Source organism: Arvicanthis niloticus, chromosome 17 (assembly GCF_011762505.2).
Source record: "Arvicanthis niloticus isolate mArvNil1 chromosome 17, mArvNil1.pat.X, whole genome shotgun sequence".
Taxonomy (NCBI): domain Eukaryota; kingdom Metazoa; phylum Chordata; class Mammalia; order Rodentia; family Muridae; genus Arvicanthis; species Arvicanthis niloticus.
In genome coordinates this window covers 41,453,214-41,472,108 of record NC_047674.1, presented here as the reverse complement: position 1 = coordinate 41,472,108, position 18,895 = coordinate 41,453,214, and the positions used below count along the sequence as shown (strand labels likewise).

Here is an 18,895-nt window from a genome sequence, read left to right as displayed (position 1 = left end):
GTGTGCGCGTGTGTGCGTGTGTGCACAGATGCCATGGGACAAGTGTGGAGGTCAGAGGACAAGGTTACAGAGTTCTCTCCTTCTACTTTTATCTGGGCTCCGGGAATTGAACTCAGGTCTTCAGGTTTGTGAGCCAAGTATTTTAATATACTGAACAATCTTGCTAGCTCAGATATATAGGAATAATTCTTTTTTTTTTTTTTTTTTTTTTTTTTTTTTTTTTTTTTTTTTTTTGGTTTTTTGGTTTTTTGGTTTTTTGGTTTTTCGTTTTCGAGACAGGGTTTCTATGTGTAGCCCTGGCTGTCCTGGAACTCACTCTGTAGACCAGGCTGGCCTCGAACTCAGAAATCCACCTGCCTTTGCCTCCCAAGTGCTGGGATTAAAGGCGTGCGCCACCACTGCCTGGCTATAGGAATAATTCTTAATGATTAATTTTGAATTCTTTGGAGAAGACCATTTTGATTATTAGTAATACTAACCTTTTGATAATCTAAATGTGTTAGCATAATACTGCATTTTATTAATTCTATGATATGTTTTTATGTCATTTGTGTGTGTGTGGTTAATACATCTGTGCATGGGACTGTGACACTTGCTTATGTGTGTGTTTGGGTCAGAGGTTGATATCAAATGGATTCTTTGGTCACTGTCTTCATTGTTTGAGATAAAGTCTGGCAGTTAATCCTGGAGCACACTCTTTCAGCTTGTCTGCTGGCCCTGCAAGCCCCTATGAGCTGCTGGTCTCCACTTGCTAGCTAAGTTATGGAGGCATGCCAGCATGTCCTCCGTTCACATGAGTGCAGGAGATGGAGATCGGGTCCTTATGTTTATGTACCAGATACTTTAGCCCCTAAGCCATAGCCTCAGACTGTTCACATGTTTCCATCTCAGATATCAATGTGTATCTTAGAAGTAATGCCTCCTTAAGATAGCTGTGAGCTGGGTGCCAGACCTGGCTTCCTGTTATAAACAGTTATGTTGGTTCTTCTGTGAAAGTTAAAAAAATAAGGTTGACATGTCTTTGATTTGATAAAATATAGTTTCTAAGAGATTTCTTTTTATTTGTGTGTGTATGTGTGTATTTATGTAGTGATGCCACATGTGCACCAGTGGCATGTTTAGGTTCCTGTGGTAGCCGGGGGAGGGGATCAGATCCCTTGGAGTTTCAGGCTCTCGTGAACCACTTGATGTGAGTGGTGGGAACCTAACTCAGTCCTCGGGAAGAGCAAGGATGCTCTTATCCACTGCGCTGTCCCTTCTAACTCTGAAATGTAGTTGTAAAAAACAAAGGCTTAAAGATTGCCCCTGTTTGGCTCATGAATTTGTTAATATATTCTTTATATGTGTTAAATAAAACTGTGATGAGTTAAAAGATACATCATTTAAGTTTATTAATCTTCATGAACATATTACTGTTTAAACATCACCAACATAAAAGATTTATAACCTTTCCACAAATGGCCATAGGCAGGTGGAGGGTCCCCCAAGCTTGTTAGCTACTGGGTCAAGATAAATTTATTAACTTTTGGATCATTGAAAGACCCTTTTCGGGGGTGGGGAGTTAGAAAAAAATGAAGAGCAACAGGAAAACACACAGTGCTGACCTCTAACCCCTGCCTTTACACACATGCTCACAAATGTACCTAAGGCCACACACCCCAACACACAGGTGGTCATAAAAGAAAGGGTCCATCTTTCATCATCTCCTTTATGCACCTGATATTTTACTGACTTTTTTTTAGGTCCACTAATTAAACTGATTTTTCTTTCTAATTTTAAAAAGGGGAAGGAAAGGAATTCTTAGCTGATCTAAAGGATTATTTGAGATCAACTAATAAAGAACTCTTTAAAAATTCCCCTCTTGAATAGAATCAGCACTTGAAGGACACCATGATATCTATTTGTTTCATTCCTTCATATGCCTAAAGAAGCCTGACTTCTGTATTCTGTATGCTGTAATAAATAGAAACAGTAGACTCAGAGAAGCTTACATTAACAATATCTTTTGTTTTACAGAAGGTCTGGCCGCTCTGTCGTTTTCCATCAGCTCTCTGACCTTGATTGGGATGCTGGCAGCCATAACCTACACAGTAAGTGCAATGGGAGTGTCTGAGACAGAGTTAGAGCATCATCCTGGGCAGCAACCTTGTATCTCAGGAATCTGCATATGGTCCTTCCCTCCTTAATTTCTTATTCCTATTTTTTTTACTTTGAGACTTGGTTATTGTTTGCAGAATTAAGACTGAGAAATGAATCTTAAACTTGTGAGTTTCAGCTAATATATCCTGTACAGATGTGAAGTTAGTAATGTGTACATTCCAGAGCCCTGGACCATTGGCCAGTTTCTAGTTACTAGTTCATAGATTTGTTCTGTCTAGGCATGTAGGTAATTGTGGCTGGAGAATCCAGGGTTCCTCATGCCAAGCTGTGGGTAGTTGGCTGGGAACACTCTGGGTTCCTCCAGGGTGTAGTTAAGCATGGCATGGCGACTCACTAAAGGCCTCTCCACGGCTCCTCACAGCACGGGTTTTTACAGGCTTTATTGTCATGGCGGATGGTGGATGGATCTGGATGCAAGCCCTCCCCTAGAGAGGGAAAGATGGGGGAGGGGTTGGGGAGGAATGCTTAATTGACTCCACCCTCTGGCCGTCAGGTACCTCATTAGTATGTAAATCTCTCTTGGGCCTGAGGCCTGTTAATCATGCCCTCTACCTGTGCCCTACATGACTGAAGGGTGCAGGTTGAATGGAGATTAGACCTAGTGTCAGGAGCCTGGGTTCTTCTGACGTGGCCGAACACCCACAGCCCAAGAACCAGGATACCCTTCCATGGCCCGACATAGGCATGTACTTGTGCAGTCAGACACTGCACTCCTCTATATGTAGACTCTATAATATGTAGTGAAGACCCCCAAACTCGGGAGACCCTCACTCAAGTCTCAGGAAATCACGGCCACCCAAAAATCGCAAGACACTGTACCTGGATGCAATCAGCAGAGGTTTATTAGGGAGAGTTGGCTAGCCAAGGTCAAACTGCTCACTCACTCAGGAGTAGAGTTTGACAAAAGACCAGCAAGCTGAGGGGCTTTTTAAAAAGGGAAAACCACAAACCAGGGGAGTAGGAAGGGGGGGGGGTGAGGGGTTGTCAAGGATACATAACATAAAAATAGTGGAACATTCCAGAGGAGCCCAAACCTAAATGATTCAGGATCGTGTGGAAAGCACTCTGCACACCCATTCCTCACAAAAATGTGGTCTTGCCATGTCACTTGTTCAACTATTTCTCAGTTGTTGCTCTGTCACTTGCCGGTCATCGTGGCTACTGGCTTCCCAGCCCCACCTAGATGACTTGCATCTTTTTTTGTGGTCAGGAATGTGTCTTCCTACTTTGGGCCTTCCCCAGGCTGGTCTACAGAGTGAGTTCCAAGACAGCCAAGGCTACACAGAGAAATCTGCCAGCTTCTGCCTCCCAAGTGCTGGGATTAAAGGCATGGGTCACCACTGCCTGGCAATCACAGGCCTCTTGCTGCACTAATATTTAAATACATTGGACAGGAAAAGTCTTGCCACAGAGTTTGATCTCTAGAACCCATTTAGTGGAGAGAACCAACTGCTACTAGTTATCCATATTCATGTCCATACACACACACACACACACACACACACACACACACACACACCCACACACACACAAACACACACACACACACAAACACACACACACACAAAAACATACACAAACACACACACACACAAACACACACACACAAACACACACACACACACAAACATACACACACACACACAAACACACACACACACACAAACACACACACACACAAACATACACACACACACAAACACACACACACACAAACACACACACACAAACACACACACACAAACACACACACACAAACACACACACACAAACACACACACAAACACACACACACAAACACACACACACAAACACACACACACAAACACACACACACACACACACAAACACACACACACACAAACACACACACACACACACATACACACACACACACACAAACATACATTTTGATATCTTGAGGGTTTTATTTAAGTATTATTTTTATTATTCATTTTTAGTTGCTGCATTTTAATGTATGAGTACATAAGAAGTTTGCCATGTTCTATAAGGTTGGGGTGGTGCTATCTGTCTGTCTCACAGAAAATGTTTACAGCATATCATATTATTTGTTCTTTAAAAAGAAGTCACAAATTGTAAACCAATCAGGAGTGAGATCTGGGGCTCCAGTTGCTGTTCTCTGGCTGGTCTGCCAGGCTGACTTTGAATTTGTTTCTTAACTTTCTCAAGTCTGTGTCCTCTAAGTTTTGCAGGCATTTGTGACGTTCATCAGGTATTGTTTATAGAAGTACTGTGGTAATTACAGGGAAACAAACTATGCAGCGGATGAAATATTAGTTAGAAGAAACAAATGAACAAGAGAGAAAACCAACCTGTAACACCACTGTTATCGGCTATGAAAGGTGAGGACTCACTGTGAGTCTGTCTGTGGCTTCTTAAGAAGATGCCAGACTTCTCTGAGTCAGACAGGAGCCTTGGGTAATCACAACAGCAGTGCTCCATAATCTTGAGGTTGTCCTGTTCAGGTTTCTGGTTTAGTTTCCATGTGCAGTTGTGAGTAGAATCCAGGAGCTATGTACACAGTGAGGTATGCTACAGAATGAATTATGACTCAAGGAAGCTGGATCATTTACATGGATAGCAAACATGTTTGCCTTTTGTCCCAAAGGAAGATGCTGCCTGTATCTGCCTAGGCTATTTGCTATACCTACGTCCTTTAAAAGGTACTACTGGGAGGGATAGAGGGAGGCAAGGGGTCAAGTGGCTTCCAGTTTGTGAGTGAGGGGAAAAATGAATGAAGTTACTAAGACCATTTCAAAGATGCTTCCTGAGTGAGCAGTGTTATGATGTGGAGAATATTGCAATTAATTAACTAATTAATTTTATTTCATTTCGTGTGTGGATGCTTTGCCTGAATGTATATGCACTTAGGTGCTGGTGCGTGCAGAGGCCAGAAGAGGGAGCCAGATCCCCTGGAGTTGTAGATGATTGTGTGCTGATCTGTGGGTGCTGGGAATCGGATAAGGGTCCCCTGCAAAAGTGTTCTCTACTGCTGAGCCATTTCTCCAGCCCATGGAGAAGTTTTTTTTTAACTAACGGTTTATGTTGTTCAACTTTGAACTTTTTCATTTAGTCATTTAAACCAAAAATGATCATAATGAATTGAGATATTCTTAAAGCAATTTTTCTCAAATACAGAGGAGCGACCTTAAAGATACTGATAAAATAACCAGAGGAGCTTATACTAAGATTGGGAGCCAAAGGTCACAGAGTTGCTGCTGAATAGAAAGAAAAAGACTGCCTGCGTCCCGAGGCTAAGGAAGAGAGTTAAGTAGTGTGGGTTTAAATGGCCTAGGAGTTCCAGCGTTTCCTTAAGCTGAGCATACAATATAATGAGGACACTTACTGTGGAGCTCACATTCAAGAATCTCCTCCTGACCTACTTCATCACCTCAGTGCCTTCAGAAACTCATGTGATGGCTTAACTGAACAGTGTAGTAAGTCTAAGAATCAATCTGCTGACGACTTGTGACATAGTCGTTGTTAACTTGGTTAATATTTAGTTTTTTATAAACCAAACTGCAATTTCTGCTGCTTTCTTTCTTCTCTCTGTGAAAGTAAAAACATGCACAAGGCAATTATATCATGAGGAGTGAAGAAATGAATTATTTGAGGATGTGCAAGTCAGACGTTGTATTTATAATTGATGGGTAGTTGGAATTGAGAGGGGGTGGAAAGAGAATAAATATCATTTAAATAGCACCGAAAATATGCTCGAAGCACAGTGTGATAACCTTTCCCACCTAATCCCAGGTTTGGCTCATTTTATCACTGATATTGACAGTGGAAGAAGGAGAGCGTGTACAGCTGAGTCGGGTGCCCGAGTGTACCTATGACATCGGCAGTCTACCATGGGCTTCCCTGATAGGAATGGGCCAGTGAATTCTTAACATTATTAAAGTCTAATCAGAAAGCTCCAGAATTCCTTTGAAAATTAATCAAAAAGAAACTATTTGTAGATGGCTGCCTTTAGTGTAAATAAGTAATTAATGTTACTAATTATTATGTTTGTTTACAGTTGAGCTATATAAAGTTTTTCCAGTTTCATTATGGAAAAGATCAAGAATTAGTCTTTTGTGAAATACAGTGCAAAAGGAGACGAGGAAGATAGTCATAAAGGTAGATGGGGTTTCATTCTAACTGCAGTACCCAAAGTCAGAAGTTAAGATCTGGAGGACTTTGACCCTGCATCTAAAGAATCAACTAAATGGAAATTATGTCTTGTCCCAGAATTTATAGCTAATTTTTTATATTAAGATTACAGTAATTTCTGTACCAGTCAAGCGTGTTTCTTATATATAGTGTATATTATTTAGTTTGGAAACTAGTTGATCACTTAAATTTTTCTTCCCTTTTGACACTGTACTCTGTTTCAAGTATTAGCTATGTAATCTCACTGCGTTTTAGGAGAATGGCAGACAATTTGAATCTGTCTATTATTTTAAGCCTAAGTTGTCAGGGATCTGCTACCTTTCAGATTTTACAAATGAACCTCTGGGGAAACATATCTATGCAGATATTGTAAATTTTCTTGGTGCCACCAAGTGGGGAAATATTGAATGAAGATCTTTCCATATAAAATATAGCCACTGGTGTGCTTAGTGACAAGGTTGCTAACTGCACTTACTGGGGACACGTCAGAATGTCCTCTGAAGTTCTTGTAAATTATAAGCGTGTAGTGTTCTGTTGTACGTACGTTTGCTATAGGTTAGTTACTAGTGGCCATTAGTTATTATATATTAATTATTATATGTGTAGTAATAAATATTGTCCAGTATTTCCTTTTATGCTGTTGAGTACTAATAATGTACCATGTCTGGGACCTACTTTGAAGCTTTGGACACCATTGGGTGTATTTTTCATTGTTTTGTTGCTTTTTGTCTTCCCACTTGAAAGGAGAAAAATGTATACCTCCATATACCTAGTTAGAAATTGTGGAACAGCTTCTAAATGAGGCTCTCCCTTGTAAGAACACAGAACCCTCTACTGCTGTTATGCAAACAGCTGCCCAGTTTTGTTTATTGTCCTGGTAAATATAAAGAGAGAGCTTTATTCTCCGTGCTTCTGTTCCCTTCTCTGGTCTGTATGGATTGTTTGTCTGTGTGTTGTGCCAGAAGACTATCTTAGACATGCAAGTGGTGGGTACTGTCAGTATTTTATACCAGTAATGTGCATAACTCCATGGAAGGTGACTGCTCCAAAACTGGAACTGAGTTTGTGATCATGCAGTGATGCTGCTGCATCCTGACCTCTGCCCTGTCGTCAGTGTCAGGACACAGTCAGACTTCCCTGATGTCAAACCTGAGAAAATATATGTGTTCTTACGGGGAAGACTGGAGTACTTGTGCAGTGAATTGATTTATTAATTGTAACAACACGTGTGTCAGTGAGTTGGAGGTTTTACAAACACATGGGGAATGTTTGCTTATTATGTGCCTGTTGTTGAACCTTAGCAAAAATTGAAGATTTTTGAGTTAGAAACATCATTCTAAGTAAAGGAGTAACATGTAGAAAAATTTCCATTCTAAACTCATCAGTAAAATAAGATGGAAACATGTATGAACTTTATACATAATGTTTTGAAACATTTTGGTTGGTGATTTATTCTTGGAAGCAAAACAAAACAGCAACAAAAATTGGAGGCAATTAGGGCTAACAACCTAGAAGCTTTTGAAACTCTTACTCTCATTAGAATTGCCAGTTCCCCAGAAATCCACTGGAGGGCAGTAGTAAGCAATAAAAGTAGTTTTGAACATTTTTCCCCTCCCTGAAGTATCAAGTTAAATTCAAAAGATTATTTAGAAACCTTAATATTTTAAAACGTTTATATCAAGCTTATTAAAACCTAAACATTATAGTTAATTTTCTTGATAATCATTGAAACGCAAACGTGCAATTTAGAAGGAAGCCAAAGTTGGCTAAGGAAGCCAGTGGTTATTGTCTTGTATTTGCCACCTTCAGTGAGATTTCCAGGAGGTAGGGTATCCTGGTGGCCTCTTAAAACAGGTTGTTACGACACAAATATTTCTCTTTTCTAGTGTACTTTCCATGAAGCTACTGAGTAGTTTGCTTCAGCTCTTCTATTTAATACCTTGGTGTATGCAAGAAAATAACTCCCGTGTTAATGAAGAGCTCTCTTGTCCTAAAGGTTTTTAATCAAGTACTGTCTTCATTGTCTTCATAGGCCAATTACCATCTTAGGAAATGTACATACAATAAGGACAGGAAAGAAAAGAATTGGGACCTAATCTGAACACATCAAACTGTCTCTGCTCTTGTGATTCCACATAACCTAGAAGCCTGATTAGCCAAGGCCGGCAGACCAATAATGTTAGCCACACACTGTTATTTATCATAAGCAAGGCACATTTGCAAATCTGAGGAAGTTTCTCAGACATGGTATAATTAAGCAGAGACTTGAAGTGCATTGAAATTTTCTAATGAGGCAGGCAGGCAGTGGCATTCTGGGAGGGCACTGCATGTATTAAAGAACGATCCAACAGAGCTTGAAGTGGGTCACTAGAGGGTTTCAAGAGTGGCTAGCAATTGGGGGACAGATGAGGTTAACAAGATGAGAGGGATACAAGATGACTACGAGGACAGTCAGCCTGACCCGCAGTCAACAGTTAGTAAGACTGCTGTTTAACTCAGTCTTAAGTGCAGTTCTCAGAAGACATGTACATATACACATATACATATTCTATACATATATGTATGTATACATATGTACACACGTATGTGTATGTATATTATATATACACATATACATATTAGATACATATATATGTATATATATATACACATGTGTATATATATATATATATATATATATATATATAATGTATATTAAGAATGGGTGGCTGAGTAGAACCACTCTGGCTACAGCAGCCATGGGTTCTGTGTACTGTTTCCCGCTCTACCTCCTGCATTAACCCTAGAAGCACTTTCCCTGAATCGTGTCCTGTGAGAGGATTTTGAATGATATTCTCAAGACTCCTGGAGAATCTGAAAGCTTACTAATTAGAAGATAATAGTCTGATGTGGGTATTAAAGTGAGATCACTTTGAAGCAGCATTGAAGATGGATTTGGACTAAGACCAGCACAACAGTCAGGAAAATGAACCCACCCTGGGCTTGGACAGTAGACTGAATCCCGAGTATGTCACAGATACTGACTAAAACAGTAGATCCCAGTGAAGCAGTACTGGAGTTAACACGCTAAAGAATTTACAGCTTCTCTGAATAGAATGGGGAACCCAATCTCATGCCCCATTTTTAACTCCAGGGGAGTCTGAGACTCCAGGGGTGCCATAATTGTGTAATTAGAAGAAATACCAAAAAGATTTTAAATGACAAACTTGCATCTAGTCAGAGTCTGATGTTGCAACCACTAGGTAATAGTTGTCAGCATTTCTTAAGTACTTAAAGGTAGTGTGTCTTTGAATAGTGGCTACATAGCCAATGCCATTGATGGGTATAGTAAAACATATTTGGAAATGGAATTTGGAACTGAATGGTCCGTTTATTTTCAACATTGGAAGTTAATTGTTGAAATGTATTTGAAGATTAATAAAAAGTTTATTTGTACACAGACTATTAAATGAATTGTATATGGATAGTCAGTTTCCAAATTAATCATCAAATATCAGGGGTATATTCTAGAGGTTTATTCTATGTAATTAGAGAAAATTACCAAAAAAATTATTTTGCTAATTTTTGTATTAACTCATACTATATTAACTTGTTCAGTCTGAAGTTGTAACTTATCACTTTGATAGAGTCTGACTAATTTGTTTTAAAAACATACCTGCACACATGTAACTGGAGTAAAGAAAAGAATTCTGAGGCGATTGAGTGTGAGCTAAGGGGGGCTCATGGGCTGCCTGATGCCTGGCTTTCCTTGTTCTCTGATGCTCACTTTCCAGTCATTACTCTGAAGGGACACCCGTTTGAACCTGAGAGTTGTCTATTAGATGTTTTGAGCAGCTCTATGAAAACATTTCCATGTCACCCCTTTCAGGCGTACGGCATGTCGGCATTACCTTTGAACCTGATAAAAGGCACTAGAAGCACTGCCTATGAACGCCTGGAGAACACTGAGGACATCGAGGAAGTGGAGCAGCACATCCAGACGATTCGATCAAAGGTAAGCTCCTGCCCCCACTGGAAGTGATGTCACACTTGCCTTTGTGTCCTTCAGGATGCTTCTCTGCCATTGGCAAACCTAGAACCCTTTGCACTGTTTAAATGTTGTGTAACAAATACTTCAAATTATGTTAATTTTTTATTTTCTGAGACTATATAGGATACTGGCAGTTTGAGAATTTCTGTGTGTATTTTAACAGCTAAAAATAACCCTCTGCTTGCTTCTGACCAAGACTTCTGCTCTTCTAAGTCACCATGATTTTATGTGTAATATGTTTCATTGCTTCTGTTAGAGTCAAATTTGGGTATTTGTTGAGCAGTTTAAGGTTACATTTAATCATGTGCGAAGTAAATGTATTTCTAAAAACATGATAACAATTTTTTCCTCACGTCTTCTTTAAATAACACAGACATGCAATTTTTTTTTTTAACAACAAGAAGGGCTTTTAACATGAGATGGGCACACACTGTTGGCCAAGCAACTCCTGTGTTTTCTTTTCATCTGTTGCCTGGGCAGAGGTGGGACGATGGGCACATGCCATAGCACACATGTAGAAGGAAAAGATAACTTACCGGCGTCAGGTATCCTGTTTCACTGTGTAAGTTTTGGAGACCAATGTCAGGCCATAAGGTTGATAGCAAGTGCTCTTATTCAACTTAACCAACCACCTGACAGGACCTGGAGCAGTTCTTGATTCAGAATAGGAGACTGCCTGTTATCTGGATGGGTCAGCACAGAGAAAAGGGCTTTCTTCCTTGTCCTTTTTCATTAAGTCCACGAACCCCAGCTCATGGGATGGTACTGCCTGTATTCAAGGGTAGTCTGTTTTTCCTCAGTTAATTCTGTAGTAGTCCTCGTAGACATACCCCAAAGTGTGTCTCATTAAGGCTATGCATGCTTTCCTAATTCAGTAAATTCATGATAAAATTAATCATTAAAAGTCTAGCCTTTATAAACGGATGCCACTGTAACCCATAGCATTCTATCCCCATGTCATACTATAGAATGAGGCTAGTTTATCTTTAACAGCCCCTGACACTTTAACAGTTCCAATGATGCTAAAATGCAAAAGTCTTGGGAAAGGGCTGTCCTCTCTTCCCTCTGAGACCCTGTAGAGTAATAAAGTTAGCAGTTCCACCATACAGTGGCATAGAGTGAACTTTCCCATTATAAAAGAGGAAGAACAGGGAGATACAGGGAAAGAAGATGAACACCAAACCTGAGGTTCCATGTTTGACATCTGGGACTCCTGGTGGTATCCTCTATGTCAAGCTTGGGATGTCTCTGCTCTTCCAGCTCTGTCACTGGTGGCACATGTGGGTTCCTTTGGTTCTGTTTGACTCAGTATCTACAGCTTTCCCCAGCAGATGTGTCACATTCCTGGCATCGCCGGTATCCTGATGTTTCCATTCCACTTTAGGCTTTACCTTCACAGCCTCATGAAGAGCCTGCTTAGTGCTCTCTGCAGAAACACCAACCCTGCTCCAAGTTACCTGGGCTCCATGACTTTCTGAACCTTGCTGTAAGCCTCATAACCTACTCACCGATGCATCTTAAATATTTTCAGAACCACCATTATGAGTACAATACCTCCTTGTGATGCTAACTCAAGATTAGCCCAGTCCCCTGAGCCATGATGTATGCAGTGGCCTCTGTGTATCTTTGTGACAACCTAGAAAAGAACTTCCTTTGGTGGCCATTTCCAAGCCCCAAGGGAACCATCCTGTCTTAGTCAGGGTTTCTATTCCTGCACAAACATCATGATCAAGAGGTAAGTTGGGGAGGAAAGCATTTATTCAGCTTACACTTTCCACACTGCTGTTCATCACTAAAGGGAGTCAGGACTGGAACTCAAGCAGGTTAGGAAGCAGGAGCTGATTAGTGGCCATGGAGTGATGTTACTTACTGGCCTGCTTCCCCTGGCTTGCTCAGCTTGCTTTCTTCTAGAATCCAAGACTACCAGCCCAAGGATGGCACCACCCACCATGGGCCCTCCCATCCTTGATCACTAATTGAGAAAATGCCTTACAGCTGGATCTCATGGAGGAGGCATTTTCTCATGAGAGGCTCCTTTCTCTGTGATAACTCTAGCTTGTGTCAAGGTGACACACAAAACCAGCCAGTATGCATCCTTTCAGGTACCATCTTTCGAGGTGAGTTTGGAATATTACTTCTCGAAATTCTCAGCAGGCAGAGACTTACCTTCTAGGCCCTTTCCTTGCACTCAGTGAGAGCCTGTGATTTCTCTGCAGTGGTGCTGATCGCAGAAATATCTAAGGATGTTTGTGTGTGTCCACCTCGCTCACAGCTTGGAGCTCCTTGTGCTCCTCTGCTCCCAGACTCCTCATCGCTCACATCGTTATGTTCCGTATGCTCAGCAGTAATCCAGGGCTGAGCAGTAGCCCTGCCATAGCTTGGAGCCTTGCCATATGCTGTCTCCTGGAACATGAGTGGCCCCTGCTAGGTTCCTGTTAGAGTCTCTTTTCTCTCCGAATCCTCTGGAATCCTGATGCCGCTGTCCAGCATCGTGGCCTGCTGAACTCCATCTGCAGTAGCCCATGAAGATAAGCTATGAAAAGGGGTGGTTGGCTTCTGGGGTCTGGTTCCACCATGAAGACGCATTCATTACTGTGCGAAGCTCCTCTGAAAGGGTTTTTGGCTATTATCTTCATTTTGTTCTTTCAAATTGAGGCTACAATGGCATGTGCTAGCGATTGTGTGTTTTGTACCTTGATAGGAACAGTACGGGCATCCTCCTGCATTTGGTGTTTCTGCATTTTTAAAATAGAGTCCCAAGTAAATATTTGTTCTTCTGCTAAAAGCAGGTGTGTTCTTCATCCTTTCTGGGTTTGTTTTTATGGGATGCTTTTATAAGTCATTATGCTCACTTATCTTTACCACATATTAGGAATACTGCAGGTCCATTTCAGCACAGACCTCGCTTGGCCAGGCTGTGTCTGTTGAACGGCAGTCTGTTGTTTGAGTTGTGCACTCGCCTGTGGAGTGTCTAGCCTTACAAAGGCTGCTTAATCTGCTAAATCTGGGAGTATTTTCTTAAGACTTTAATGATTTGAAAGGAGGAAAGGAAAAAACTTGATTTTGTTTTATTGTTTGTAGAGCAAAGATGGTCGACCTTTGTCAGCGAGGGATAGACGTGCCTTAAAGCAATATGAAGAAAGATTAAGAACGCTTAGGAAAAGAGAGCGGCACTTAGAATTCATTGAAAACAGCTGGTGGACGAAATTTTGTGGTGCCCTGCGCCCCCTGAAGGTAAATGGAGTTTTATAAAATGGTTCTGTCAAATCTTTTGCAAGCCCTTCGGTAGCACCTCTCAGAGAGGCATTGCACTCAAGAGCATGCATGGACTTTGGAGCCGAAATAACCACGGTTGAGTTACAGCTCTGTGACTGGTTCAGATGAACAAGGCATGCAACCATCAGAGACCCACTCACTCCTGAGCAGTGAGTCATTAGGAAATGCAAGGAAAAGGAAGGGAAAGTAACGGAAGCAGCTCAGAACGTATTGCAGATCTGTGCTCTTGTTGTACATGGGAGACTGGGGACACATAACTCAGGAATGAGATGAGTGTCTAGAAGAACATAACGCTCTGTTTATAAACTGGAGACCATTACTTTCTTTCCTTAGAATCTGTTGTTTGCCAGCCTTCTACTCTTGCCACTATGGCACTTGAATTTTGGTACCAGAATTTAAGAACCTAGGGCAGTGATGGCTACTCAGACTAAAGAGTAACTGACTGTTAGTTGTGGAACCCGCTTTACCTGTTCTACATGTGGGGGACTATTGGATATCAGACATCTGTATACGGTAGTATTCAAACTGTAACTTATGCTGTGCATTTCATAGGTTGACCGTAAGTGAAGTTAGTCAGGAAGGTAGAAAACGGATTGGCTTAAACTATAAGATAAGTGTTTCACATTGGTGTCAGGTGACATATGCCCAGTCTCTATATTTGGTAGGCTGGACCTGTAGGGTTGTGAGTTAAGGCTAGCTTGAGCCACATGGTGACACTGTCTCAAAAACACAAAATAAAATAACGTTTCAAAGAATGCCATAAAAGATAGATCAGACAGGTTGTTATTTATCTACTATCTTGATATCTTTTGACATTTTAAAAATAAAAATACATTGTCCATTAAATCAGTTAATTTTTCCAGGTGGTCAGCTTTATTTATAAGTGTCTCTTAGAATGCTTGTTTGTATACTTTTGTGGTGTTGGGGCTGCTTCAGGGTCTCACGCATGGTAAGCAAGTACTCTGCCATTGACCCATGTGCTCGGCCCAGCATGAACTGTTTAAAGGACCCCACCCTGGTCATTTTCCCTAAGGAGATTTATTGTATCATACCAAAAATTTTTAACTTTAATGCTAAATTCTTGTCGTATCTAATGAACACTTATAAGATAATGCGGTCTCTGTTATCAGCTGCTTTTGTTTAAGCATGTATTATTTCACTGAACATATGCTTAGAAGAATTTTTAAATCAATTTGATTAAGTGTGCAGATGGATTTTGCATAGAATAACCACATATGTCTCTAATCGCACTTTGTCCTCTGCTCCCTATAGCCCAGACCACACTTTAGTTTAAGCTTTCAAGAATTTCATGAAATGCACAAATGCCTCCTTTCCACAGCGCAGCGTTGCATGTTTTTTTAAAACTATTTTTATTTGTGTTTGTCTGTTTTGTGTGCACATATGTCACGGTTGTAGAAGCACTCATGGAGACCAGAGGAGTCCCTTGGATCTACTAAAGTGGGGACTACGGGTGCCGCAAGCCACCCAGTATGGGTGCTGGGAACTGTTCTCTGAAAGTTCAGAACCACTTAACCACTGAGCACCTCTCCAGCCCCCGGCAGTGTTTTTATATTTCTTCATTTTATGTGGTTTATTCTGCCTTACTGCTAAGTAGTATTCTGATATATGCAAATCACAATTTGCATATTTGGGTTATTTCCATTTTGAGACTAAATCTTTGTGCAAGTATGAGCTTTCATTCATTTTTTTTTTTCTTAAATACATGCAGTTGAAGTGTTGGATCTGTTTAGTGCCCCACTTTATGAGAAGCTGCCTAAGGCTTCTGTTTTCTTTTACAATGGTTACACTGGTTTTATTTGTTTAATGGTGAGCTAGCAGTCGCTCTGTCCCTCTCCCTCTTACATAATATTCTTGAGAGTTGTTCTACCGAGGAATGGTAACCATGTTTTGGTTCGTTCCATTTACCTGCTAGTTCATGATACTGTTTTATGTGGTTGCTATTTGTAGGTCTTCTGCTAACTGTGCCTATAAATCTTTTGACCATTGTCCAAAGCAGAGTTTTCTTCTTAAATAGGTATTGTACTTATGTATGGAGACATCTTAGTACATATTACATTGTATAATCATCAGATTGGATTTTTCTACTATGACTTGTATAAATTTGTTAAGCATTCTATGTCAAGGACTTCTGTTGCAGGAAATAATAAAAAAAGCGGCACCAAATTCCCAGGCTATACCCTGCTACTCTTTGCCCAGGTGGTCTCGACACCTCTGCCTCTAGGTTAGCCCCAGCAGCAACCTCTCTTGAGGTAGATTCTGCTCACATTCACAACCATCTACCTGCTGTGGTCTGCAGTCCCAAATCCCCTTAACCCAGTAAATCAAAACTCTAGAAGCTTATAGTTAATCAGTCAGATTTATCTATCAGTAAATTCTCAATTCACAAGATACCTGCACAATAATTTCAGAGCCAATTGATAATGATATAAATTGCCCACCTAGATAATGACAAACTGTCCTGTAATTATCTATTCCTTATAGGGTATTCTTTGCTACCTGTGTTATTTAAAGCCACACAGAATCTGGATCATTCTGTTCTTTCTCCATCTTGGCTCCCTCTCCCTCTACCTCCCTCTCCCTACCCCCCCTCCCTCTCCCCCTCTCCCCTCTCTCCCCCTCTACCCCCTCCCCTCTCCCTTCTCCCCCAAACTTTTCAGCTCCCCCTTCCCTACCACTGCCCAATCACCAGCTCCAGCCTTTATTTTACAAGTTAAGGTTGGAAGAAGTCAGCTGTGTGATTCACTCCTAGTCACAGCCCCTCCTGGGAGAGTGGAATTAGCATCAGACTACAAGCACCACTACCGCTATCCACAGCAGCACTTTGTCAGATATAGTCATTGCTAATATCACATTGCAGTTATTTTAACATTATTATTCAAACAAATGTTGCATATATTTTTGTGAAATTCAATTTATTTATTTCCCAATTGGGCTGTTTCTAGAAATCGTTGTCTCTCCCAAGGCAGTTTTCTCCTACATTCTCAGGATTTTTAGTTTAATCTCACATCCAGGATTGTGGTCTGCATCGAGTTAACTTTTGTGACTTTGCTTCATTACTGGAACTCTGCAGTCAGTCATGACGTCGGGCAGAAGCCCTTCCAACTTTACCTTCCTTGTTCAGGAGTTATCTTGACTGGGGCAGAGCATTTCCATCTAGAGTTTAGAATCAGTTCATAATTGTGTTAAACACCTGTTGAAATGTCTCCTAGGGTTATTCTGAATTTACAAGATCTATAAGTAATTTGGGAGAACTGATATTTTAACGTTACTGAGTTTTCTAGTTTGGGAACTGTTTATGTAATCTTAAATTTCTCTGTCAGTGTTTATTAGATTCACTATACTAGCTTAAAAACATCTTGAAAAATTGCTTCTGCATCCTTTTCTATTGAATTAGAAATTATATTACTGATTTCAATTTTCAGTGTTTATTACTCATCTGTAGAATTGAAGAATTTCCCTTCCTGCAGCTTGGCTGGCTGGCCCATCAGTTTTTATAGCTTATTGTAGATTCCTTAGAAGGTTTTTGTTCCTGGTTGCTTTAGCAACTAAAAGAAGAGTTATTTAGTTCCTTCTACTGTAATGACTGTGAGCACAGGCTCTGCTTTGCCTTCGGTGCTGGGTTCAGTCATTGCTCTGCGTCTTATTAGCTGTGTAACAGCTTGTTCCTTCCTCATCCTCAACCTGTTTTCCTCTCTTTAGAATGACGTCATACACTTAACTTGATATGAGAATTAAATGAGGTGATTTATGCCATGCACCCGTTGTTTCTGATGCTCTTGTTTGTATATATGAGCTTTTCAAGTCTTTACATACAACAGTGGAACTAAAGACGGTTGTTACATTACTGAGACAAATTTAAAAAGTAAGCACTTAACTCAGATAAGTTAGAGAGGATCCTTTAGCCAGAATCTGTATATAGTAACCATGTTTTTCTAACCATACATACAGCCAGTGTTTGTCAATACTTGGATAAACTCTTTTCTGGAGGAGCAGGGGACCACTTTTAAAGCTCTGACAAGTTCACTGGCCTGAGTAACCTAGATCCATTTGTTTACAGATTATTTGAGGTTTCTTGTTACTTCTGTACTGAGTTACAGTGATATCGCATATTTTTAATGTTCGCTTGTGCTTGCTTTCTGTGCTTTAACGTTTGCCATCTTAAGTATATGTGCAGTGATTAAGCAATCCATCATTGGGACAGTATCATCTCTACTCTTTCCCCAGCTTATTTCCCAAACAAAACAACCTGCCGATTAAAAATAGTCCCATTTCTTGATGACTGCTATTCTATTTCTTCTTTCTCTTAGAGTTTACCTATTTAAGTACATAAAGCAGAGTGTAGGAAATGTACTCCATATACAACTGTCCATCAATACGACACTGTTAATGCTTAATGTATCAATAATATTAATACATGTGAAGAGACCCAACCCACTACTAGAATAATTTTGAAAATTTTACCACAATGCAAGATCCAACTATATGTTATTTAAAAGAGATAACACTTAAAACAGCAGCTTAAGATGACTGAAAATAAAGAGGTCCTCAGAGACATCTTTTGGTGTATCTGAAGACAGCTACAACGTAGTCATATAAATAAAATAAATCTTTTAAAAAATAATTCCACCTATGACTCTGTAGATGTGAGTAAATAAGTTGAATAAAACAAAACCCATTAAACAAAGAAATTTAGAAACCCCCAGCACAGTTAGATACAGCATTTGGCAGGTAGCACATACTTTTTCTGTGGAGAGACATTAATAGCTACGTGAAATTAAAGGCAAAAATTTGCTGAGAGTAAAATTTTACCTATTTTCAAGTATGACACTACAAAATGTATTAGTTATAGAAGGGAAATGACATTTTACAGTGGAGAAACTTCATTAATTGTAGGCTAAATAGACCTGTAGACCTGATAGTGACTCCTGATATGATACACACATAGGAATCACTGTCATTTATGTAAAAAAAAAAAATGCTCATGAGAAATAGGCCATTTAACTTGAAGGGCATCCTATAACATAATTGCCCTGGTCTCAAAATGTCAAGGTTATGGGGGTGGGGGTGGGGGTGGGGGGTAATTAGGATTTGATCCAAGCTAAAGGTTACTAAAGTTGCATAAGCACTGAGTGATCCTGGGTTGCATTCAGACTAGAAAAGATTGCTTTTCGTTAATTGACATGAACAACTCAGTTCAGATCTGGCTAAGGTCATAGCGATATTAATTTTCTGATT

General features: G+C 40.2%; 1 protein-coding gene across 2 annotated transcripts in view; it reads left to right on the top strand.

Annotated features, from left to right (window-relative positions):
• Positions 1 to 18,895, top strand: part of Lmbrd1 (LMBR1 domain containing 1) — a 76,981-nt gene that overhangs the window by 33,009 nt on the left and 25,077 nt on the right. Inside the window, exons 7-9 of one of the 2 annotated variants that reach the window (XM_034521766.1) lie at positions 2,017 to 2,090; positions 10,202 to 10,327; positions 13,445 to 13,597. In XM_034521766.1, the coding sequence (XP_034377657.1) occupies positions 2,017 to 2,090; positions 10,202 to 10,327; positions 13,445 to 13,597 (353 nt within the window). The remainder of the gene's footprint in view (positions 1 to 2,016; positions 2,091 to 10,201; positions 10,328 to 13,444; positions 13,598 to 18,895) is intronic. The other variant, XM_076915136.1, reaches the window with a different exon arrangement.